At 40.7% G+C, this 9978-nt stretch overlaps 1 protein-coding gene across 1 annotated transcript in view; it reads right to left on the bottom strand.

The window, feature by feature from the left end:
- Apbb1ip (amyloid beta precursor protein binding family B member 1 interacting protein) overlaps nt 1–9978 on the bottom strand; it is a 97763-nt gene that overhangs the window by 48477 nt on the left and 39308 nt on the right. Inside the window, exons 3-4 of the mRNA XM_055608574.1 lie at nt 7694–7781; nt 1333–1625 (exon numbers count right to left, since the gene is read on the bottom strand). Of these exons, the coding sequence (XP_055464549.1) occupies nt 1333–1625; nt 7694–7781 (381 nt within the window). The remainder of the gene's footprint in view (nt 1–1332; nt 1626–7693; nt 7782–9978) is intronic.

The raw sequence follows: 9978 nt of genomic DNA, 5'->3' as shown, positions 1-9978 counted from the left end.
ATCTATCTATCTATCTATCTATCTATCTATCTATCTATCTATCTATCATGATAAGGAAATGAAGTATTCTGGTTACATTCCCATTGTTTGAAAGAAGAACCTCTTCTCATACCACTGGTTCTTAAAATATTTTGAGTGTCAAGATGCTTGACACTCAAAATATGCAAAAGTGAGGAACTTTGTGACTCTCTACTTGTGCATTCAATTTTGTATTTACTTTCAAAAAATTCATGATTCCCTCTGACACCATAGGAACCCTCTGCTTGGAGCTTCAGCAATTTTAAAGTGATTTTTCTAGAATAAATATGGTGAGGCAATGAGTGTGATAGAGTGTGGTTTAACATTTGATTTACATTTAGAACTGCAGAATGTCCCAGGATCACTAGGGTCACACTGATGATACTGCCCACCATCATTCAGGACAGCCAGTGTGGAAGCCACAGAACACAGAACTGGGTTCTCACCTGAAAATCTTTTAAAGGGGCTCACTTAAGGATTCAGAATGTTCTTTTTAACTTTTTTTGAGAGACATGTTGTAATTAACATGCCAAGTAAGAACAATGTAAACTTTGTAGTTATTTTACAAAAATCAGAAATTTATGAATACTAAGCATCCTTTATGCACCCAATAAAGGCATTCCAAGGACACATAGCCTTCATCCCACTGAACAGGGCTGCCAGAGGCAATAATTTATTAGCTCAACTTAAAACCTCTTATTTTCTGCATTCTGGGCTAGGAACAGAGACAATGAAACATATAAATCAATCTCTTAATACACGCAAAGTTAATAAAACATGTCCTCCAAAGTTTGAGTATTATTGAAGAATATGCATATGAAAATATTACTTTTAGCCAAACTATGATAAATACTATATTTGGCCTTAATGTATTCTTCAAACACATCTGTTATACTTTAAATGTCCTTACTAAAACATGTTTTGAAGTTTAGTTTCCCGTGTAAAGAATTAAAAGGTGGGACCAAGTATTATCTTTAAAAACCAAGTGGGTCATGAGCAGAAGCCCTTACTCAAAACTGGGAAGCTGCCAGAAACACAACGTAATACTCTCCAACCTTCATTACTGTGAGCTAAACAAAATTATTCTTTTCTATATTTCTCATCTGCAGTATTCATTTTGGGGACTAGAGAACAGATGAGACAACACTGCTCAGGAAGCCTCTTCAGACTTGCGATAAACACACACTTTTGTGTTTCAGTACATCAGAGGTCTAGGCAAGCTTACGGATGTAATTATCACCTCAAAGAAAGTCCAGGGTGGTACGCTGTAGGTAGACAGCAATGGTTCTGGCATCCTGGGTCCTACATACTTACCTTAGAGAGAGGTTCAGGAGGAGGAGGCGGTGGCGGGGGTGGAAGGTCGAACATGGGGTCTGCTGGTGGGGGTGGTAACACGTCCTCGTAGTGGCTAACACCAACTGCAGCAGCTCCATAACCAGGCAAGGCTGCATCCTGTCCGTCTGAGGCCGACACAAGGGCTGAGTGATGCTGGTTCTGAGAGGACTGTTTCTGAGCCTGGATGGTTCTCTGCTCAGCCTCACTTATATCTGCCACCAGATCTGCCATGAGGGCATCTAAATCTTGGTCTTCCAGTGCATTTAAGGACTCTAAGAGAAAAAGTAACATTAATGGGGAGGGGAGGAAACCTCAACTATTTGTACCTGGAAAAAAATGAAAGCAGTTTTTTAAAGATCAATATCTACATGGGGGGGATCATTATTTAAATGTTTATGGTACAATAAGAAAGGTTGAAAGTATTTTCATCTGTGGGTATGTGGGACTCCTGACATAATTATATTTAGTGCCTAATGTGAATGAGTTCCTATCAAGAACAAAAGGTGGGAATGTGTTCTGCATGGGGGTGTCACGCTCCAGCTACAGGGTCAGGTAGAGCACATGAGTAGATGCCTATGGTAGGGAACTGTTAGATATTTTAATGCAAGAGCCTTGGGCTTTGAAAAAGTAGAGGAGGAGGAAAGTGGACATGGCAGAAGGGGAATTCTCTTGAAGCATTTGGAGGGGAGAGCATGGACATACAGAGCAAACCTCTGTAAGCTCCGCAGGAAACCTTCCATTTTTAAGTGTAGGATTAATGCAGCAAATGTATTAAAGAGTAAATAAAAATGAGACTAAGTAGTACAGATTTTATGAAGACAGTGGGCTGGGTGAGCTTTTATAAGAAAAAATGAACAATGTGTTTCAGGGAGGTGGGGAAGGAGGCGAATTTGTTAGAACCTGTTCTGAGTGAGCTGCTGTATAAGCCACATGCATGCTCTGCAAGTTGACTAGATTGCCTGGCACAGAGGGAGTAGGGCATCAGCAGAGTGCACTGGAGATCAGGCACTCGCCACATGATGATGCAGTGAAGACGGGGTGGGCCCAGAATGAGGAAGTGCGAGTGTCAGAAATGGAGCCAAGCAGAAAGCAGAAAGCCACACAGCACAGAACATCAGAATAGTGGTTCTGGCACAGTGCTCATTTCAAGATTTGTTCATCAAATGTGTGAAGCAGGTATTTTTTTTTGTAAACCATTTTTGCATAAAAATATTATTTTAAAATGTTTTCAGAGACAGAGGTGGCACCTGGAGCTGCTTTGGGCTGGGGCGGGGAGGCTGCATCTCATAAAGTTGCCCTGGGGACAACCCCCACCTGCAGGAACCCACTTAGAAGTTGCTGCGATGGGTAACCCACTAGGGCACCCCACTAGGGAAGAATTGCCTGTCTGCTGGACTTCCCATCTGAAAGGGGCCTAAACCAGCTGCTGGAAGCTGTCGCTGTGGAGTGCAGCCGGGCTGGGGACCGCTTTTGGAGAGGAGGAGGCCATAGTAATAGGTGCAGTAGATGACCCAACCACTGACTGCTGGAGACAGAAGAGAACAACCCTGTGCCTGTAGGAGAATTTAGTCCCTTTGTGGGCTTGCTCCAGAGTTTCCCACAGTGTCACTGGAGAGGTCACTGGTGCGAAGAGGTCAGTGGATATCACTGGATCTCTAAGACAGACTGGAGGACCCAGGAGCCCGAGGCATGCAGGCTCAACGCTGGCTGCAGGGTGTGGAGCTCTGTGAAGGCGCTAAGAGATGACAAGTGTGGGACTGGGAGCTCTTCCACCACCAGGAAGGATTTTTCCAGCAGATACTGGAGCATTACTCTGTGTGAATGGCAGGCGAGATGGTGGGGTCTTTGTGCATACAAAGACAAAGGCTGAACGGTGACGGGTGTCACGGCTATAGGGGTCTACCCATGGAGGACCCATGACCTTGTGACCGAGTTGAGGAACAGGGAAAGAGGCGCTGAAGGGCTGTATTCAGCCCATGTGAACACACCCTCAGGGGAACTGGGCACCTCAGAGTCTGACCTGAGACTTCAAACATCCAAGTTTCTGCAGGCCTGTAGTGTGCCTCTCTTGTCCCAGCCACTGTGGCCCGCAGGATTCAGACACCAAGCCCTGCCGTGTCCTGCCCAGCCTTTGGCTGAGGATAAGTGGCCCTGCAGCTCTGGCTGATCCGATGCTTGGCTGTTCTGATAGGTGACCGAGAAGCTAGAAGCCTCCAGGAGTGAGTCCCACCCTTGGCGGTGGAACCTAGGGAAGAGTGTGCTGAAGGAAGAGTGAGGGGCTTTGACATAAAGCCTGATTCTGCCTCCCTCAGATCTGAACAGCATTAACTTCCGTTTTGAACACTTTCTGTTCTATAGATACTAAGTCTTTTGGGAATGGGAACGTCACGAATGCCAACACACAGTAAGCGAAACCCTGTCAAGGCTGTAAGATGTCATGTGAGTGCTGTGTAAGGGCTCTCAAACCCACGAATTCCTTCCCTCGGTGGCTCTAATCTGATGCCTATGCTATCTTGTTCTTTGGTTGAGAAGGGATATCAGAGAGGGTGGGTAAGAAGATTGTGTATAATTTCTCATCCAAACTTAAAACTTTTAGCATTAGCGGCTGGAGAGATGGCTCAGCGGTTAAGAGCACTGTTCAGAGTTCAGTTCCCAGTGACCGCATCTGATGGCTTCTTCTAGAATGCAGGCATAAATCTTTTTTTTTTTTTTTAACTTTTAAGAGTAACGAGTGAGGCTGGTGCTATATATAACTTTAGATGACAATGGCCAGGAACTATGACTTACTGGGACACCAGCCATTGCTGCAGATTAACTAGGCAGTTGAAAGGGTGTCACAGTAATAGATATCTCTCAATAGACCCTGAACTAAAGAATGTGCTTTTGTCCTTTGACTTCTAGCACACAATGTACATGTTGTATAAGGACTACCATTTGAGCCAAACAACTGCTATCTTGGGGCATGCAGTTGTGCCTGTTTCAACCAACCGTCCTCGCTGTACTTGCTGACTGTTTCTATCCCTCCTAGAGGAGATCCTCACCGAGTATCCAGCCTCTTGCTACCACCTTTTCTCTGCACTTGTCCTCCAGGAAGGCTAGAAGAGGCTGGGAAGACTAGGGTGGAAGGGGATCCATCCATGTAACTCTTAGAAATCCCTCATCCACGCTGGGTGATAGCAGTTTTCAGTGTGGCCCCTAGAAAGAGAATGCTTACCCTCCAGTAGGTAACCCTTCACCTGTGCTAGAAAAAAGCCCAATAAACTCACTGGCTTCCAGAGTGAACTTTGGTTGCCTGGTGCCCCAGTGTGTCTTTGGACTTTAAGAGGAGGGGCAGGATGCTGCTTATGTCTCCCCCTGGGAAAGAACTTGAGAAATACTGCAATACTTAATAAAGTAGAATGATCAATAAATATTTACATATTTGATTAATGTTGAGTCATGTTTGTATGGAGCTGGAACTGGGGACATGATATTGCCATAGGCAGGATATAGCACTTGGTTCTGTGGGCAGTGAGAACCTAAGGGGTGCAAAGCATTAATGTGATTTCAGAGTTTTGTTTTAGAAAAGATACACAGTGGACGTTTAACACTGTTACTCACGTAGGATTGACACTCCTTTTTAGTGGGACCCCTGATTGTTTAAGATTTTCAAGTGAACGGTGCACCTTGGTAGAAAGTACATGTCTCTTATAAACGGTTCCTGAAGATAAAGCATCCACCAGACCCTTCATTTCATCCCCTTAGTGCCCTCAAGAGATCATGTGATCTAAACTTGGAGAGTAGACACTGCTAAGTTTGACTCTGGAGTTAAGTGACATGAAGACAGAACTTTTGCATTCTATGGTTTATCCTTAGCTTTTAAGTAAGTTATCTGCCTTGTTTCTGTAGCTTCCCCCTTTTCTTTTAAAAATGTAATGTAAGAGAGATTTGACCACAGTACAAGAAAGAGATACATTAAGGAAGCACAAAACAAACCATGAGAACAATATCTAACAGATATAATAAGAAAAAGATACAACAAGAAACAATATAGTTACAATGAGAGAGACAAAAAATAGGTAAAAGATAGAATAAGAAACAGCATGCTGACAGGCCTTTAATCCCAGTCTGGTCTATAGCCAGTTCCAAGACAACCAGGCTACAGAGTAAAAATCCCATCAAACAATGAAGTAAAGAAAAGAGAGAGAGAGAGAGAGAGAGAGAGAGAGAGAGAGAGAGAGAAGGGAGGGAAGGAGGAAGGAAGGAGGAAGGAAGCAGGGAGAGTTAGAAACCATCACTACATTCCATTTAGAGAGTAAAGCAATAGATAGGGGACTCTTTCTGTAACATGTGAAGATTTTAATAAAACATTTTAAAATGCATGCAAATTAGAGAAGAAAAAACTATTTTTATTCAAAGATGACATGAGCTTTATAAAGAAAATCTTAAGGATACTAAGACACCATCAAAACTAAAAGTGTGCTCAGCAAGATTGTATAGGATACAAGATCAATACTCAAAAATCAATTATATTTGTACACATTTGCAATAAACAATACAAAAATTAAAAATATGTTTTCAGAGAAATAACAACAATTGAAGCCTGTTCATAATTTCCTCATATGGCTGCTCACAACTGTTAATGTAAAACTTTTAAACAAATATTATTGTAAATTATTATAGCTAAATTATACATAATTATAAATACTTTAGTAATAAAATCCCTATAATGATACTTATATTACTGTCTAAAGAAAAGTTCATTTTACATTAAAATGCTCTTTAATATCTTATTAATATTTAAAAAAACCCACATTTCTGATAAAGTTTAAATGTGTTAATATAGACTAAGTATTATAGAATTACGTAGTGAGGAATAGGGAAAGAGAGATGGATTCTATTCTCTATTATCCTCTAAATAAGTTTGGGAAAATATTTTTAACTCATTTTAATAACACTTAAACTGAGGTCAATAAAATTGTATCCTCATCAAATTTATTTTTCTACACACATTAGGAAGTTGGTGGCTGTATCCTCTCCTGAAGTCATCCACTAATGAGCATCTTGTTTCTTGCTGCCACATCCTAGCACTGACTATGTTTAAAGGTTTAAGAGTTTACTCTATCATCTTTGCTACTTTTTTGATACTAAGCATCAAGTGTTTAGAAAACAGAGAGTTAACGACAGCAACAGAAACAGGGACTAAACTTAAATTTTAGTGGAACTAATGATAAAGCACACATTTGTAACACTTTCAGACCCAGATGCAGGCAGATCTCTGAGAGTTCACAGCCACCATAGTCTACACAGGAAGCTCCAGGTTAGGGAGGACTACATAGTGAGACCAAGTCAACAAAACAAGTAAAAGTAGAAAAACCCCAAACAAAATACCCACTGGAACCTCATGTGTAGGTATCTGTTAATCATTGCTGTCATAATTCCACAAAAGTGGACTACCTTTTAAAAAAACGTCATGAATGCTGTTATCTTGGTGGACATGGCTGGCATGAATTGTGTGGTGAACAGAAGAGTATAGAAAAAAGAGAATTCTAGAAAGAGGTGAATTGTAATTGACCAAGAAAGAGTCACAGGTGCTCTTGTGAAGAAAATGCTGCAAAGGACAGAAACAATGAAGCTAAATGAGAAGCCAGGACTTTGGGTTCTGTACTGAGCTTCTTTGCAACTTTAATTGTTACATTTTTGGGGGGCATTGAAGGTCGTCAGCTATTCTTTTTCAAGAGTTCCAGCGAGGCTACCCTTGTGGCCAAATGACAGCATGTCTGACTCCAAGGGTTCCAGAGAAGTCTTACTAACTAGGAAGTGATTATTTCAAGATTTATTATCATTTCAATGACATCCAATCTCACAGTTCTCTGGAATAAATGGTAAATAGGATCTTGCTATAAAGTAAAGCTTTGGTCTCAGGGACACTGAAAGTTTCAAACAGTAAGTTATATGGATCAATTAAAATACTATACCTGGACAAAATGCAGTATGAGTCAGTTCCCATTTATATATTATCAGTTGTATTAAACACTTACTTTTTATCTGAAGAGACAGCCCCTTACTAACATCTTTTGATACCTTAGTAATAAGAAGAAACTTTGCTCATTTGTTTTAAAAGGTGAGGCTATCCTGACACTTTTCATAAATGGAAGATGGTCTTCCCTTTCATTTAGGCAAAAATATCTAATAGACTTTTCTTAACTCACTGTAAACCCAATAAAATACAATCTCCAGTCCTGGACTCACACACTATTTACCAAGATTTTCTTAGTTTCGTGGTCACAGTACAAGTCCATGGAGACATCACTCACCATTATGGCTTCATATTGCTTAAGACACAAGTTTCCGTGCTTACCATTTAAATCCTTAAACCCCACACTGAAGTTAAACTCTTCTCCAGGTGGCTTGGGGTCCGGAGGAGGAAGGGTGTCTACTCCCAAACTCTGTGAACATAGAGCCCACAATGAGTACTCACAAAACCAACTTTCCTGAGCCAGAACCACTCATGATGTATGCATTTTTCTCTCCAAACATACTCTCAGACAAAGTGTTTTTACTTGAAAAATGTTTTATGAAATTTTTTTTATTATAGAATATTTCAGCTTAAAAACCTATTCTATAAAAAACAGTTTGAAACAGCTATGTTAGCTGAGAATAACAAGAATGAAATAGTTAATTTGCTAAGCAGCAGCAAAACGTTGCTGTCATGACGAAGGCACTCACCATATATAACTTTATAAGGATTTACCTAGTGACAGCAAAGAAAAAAATGTTTGGTCATTCAGAAGAGAAATTCTTCAACATCAACCAAACCTTTCAATTATTTGCTTACCCCAACGGAGTTAATGTCTGATAACTCCAATAGTGACTGACAAACAAGCTTACTCCAGGAGGGCCCTGGCTATGCCAAGCTACTGCTCCACCACTGAGCTGCATTCCCAGCCAACAGGTTTTACGTTTGTTGATTTTTGATATGATAATCTCATTATTTATCTTCTTGCCATTTTATGTTTTACAGCTTCTATCTTACATAGATGTGACTTGAATTTTAAGATTATAAGCACCTTTTTCTCTATGTTCTCTCTCCTTTCATATATTTAGAACTTTGATTCACGGAACTCATTAAGTTATAAAGCATGAGCTAGAGCTAGAGCTCTCCAATAGACGTGTTATCCTAACATCATTTATTAAATCATGACTTTTTTTTGTATTTACCTGGAAGGGCACCTGAACAGGATATGTAGGAGAGGGTAGGAAACATAGAACAACAAAATTTGGGAGGAAAGTAAATTGGGATTCTTCATACTCTTGTTTCAACTTCTTTGTAAGCTTGAAATTGTACTTTTTTCAGTATTACAATGACATTATTGCATTCCCACCAACTTTAATTTTTACTTATTTTAGGATAAATAAAGCAAATACCACAGTTTATCCATCACTCCTAATCATACCTCTAATCTCAAGGGGAAGGCCAGGCACAAAATCCAGACAGGGAGATCATAACAGCAGTTCTTTGAATGACTGGAGAAATACCCAACCTTCTCAGAAGAAAAGTGGACAAGTTCACATTACAGGCCAGATCTTAGACAACTAGAAGACTTCCTTGTCCAAGCTCAATCCTTAGGACCCAGCTGGGAGACTCCCACAAACCAAGGAAAGTCAGGACTACATCAGCTTGGGCACAACAATGACAAGACCACAAATGATCTTGTGTGTGGCAGATCCAAGAGATGAGATGAGGCCCCTTTCCTACTCTTGAGTGATGGTGAAAATCCTAGACTCTGACCAGTCAGGATGGTCACTTCTTCCATTAGCCAAAAACATGAGTAAATGCACAGAGAAAGAGAGTGATGCTCACTGAAACTCCCCTTCATAAAAGGAGAAACAAAAATCTGCATCCACAGAAATGTGATGTCATAAATCCCACCCTCAAACAACACAATTTCCTCAAAGCCTCACATTTTGTCTGCTCTTTTAAAAATTAAAAACATTAGCTAGGCACGGTGGCACATGCCTATAATCCCAGCACTCAGGAGGCAGAGGCAGGCAGATCTCTGTGAGTTCAAAGCCAGCCTGGTCTACAAAGGAAAGTCCAAGACAACCAAGGCTACATAAAGAAACCCTGTCTGGAAACAAACACACAAACAAACAAGCAAAACCCATTCTATTTGTTTATGTGTGTGGATGTGCACAAGCTGAGCACGGCACTCGTGTGAAGCTCAAAACCAACGTGCAGAAATCAGTTCCCTCCTGCTACGTGGGTCCTGAGAGTGAACTCTCGGATTTGATAGCAAGTGCCTTTATCCACTAAGCCACCTCCGCAACCCTTGTCTCTTCTTTCATAGAATCCAAATTTGCATGAATTTTTTTGGGAATAGAAAATAGATGCTAACTAAAAATGGTTAAATTTTCCTAGAGCAGTTTGTCTTCCTCTTTTTTGTAGAGACCTAATGTTCTCATCTTCTTTAGATTATTGTATCATTTGTATGTTCACATTGCGTGTAGAAGTGATCAGTTTAGTGGTCCCATAAACTAAGAAACATTTGTAAGAACATTAAAGACACAGGAAAGCTCGCAGGCTTTTGTGACATGAGTCAGCAGTCCTTGAGCCCCTGACTGCTGGGTTCTGTCTGACCTGAC

This window comes from Psammomys obesus, unplaced genomic scaffold (assembly GCF_907164565.1).
Source record: "Psammomys obesus unplaced genomic scaffold, mPsaObe1.curated_primary_1811, whole genome shotgun sequence".
In the NCBI taxonomy this organism is placed as follows: domain Eukaryota; kingdom Metazoa; phylum Chordata; class Mammalia; order Rodentia; family Muridae; genus Psammomys; species Psammomys obesus.
The sequence above is the reverse complement of the archived record's forward strand: the minus strand, read 5'-3'. Positions and strand labels throughout refer to the sequence as shown.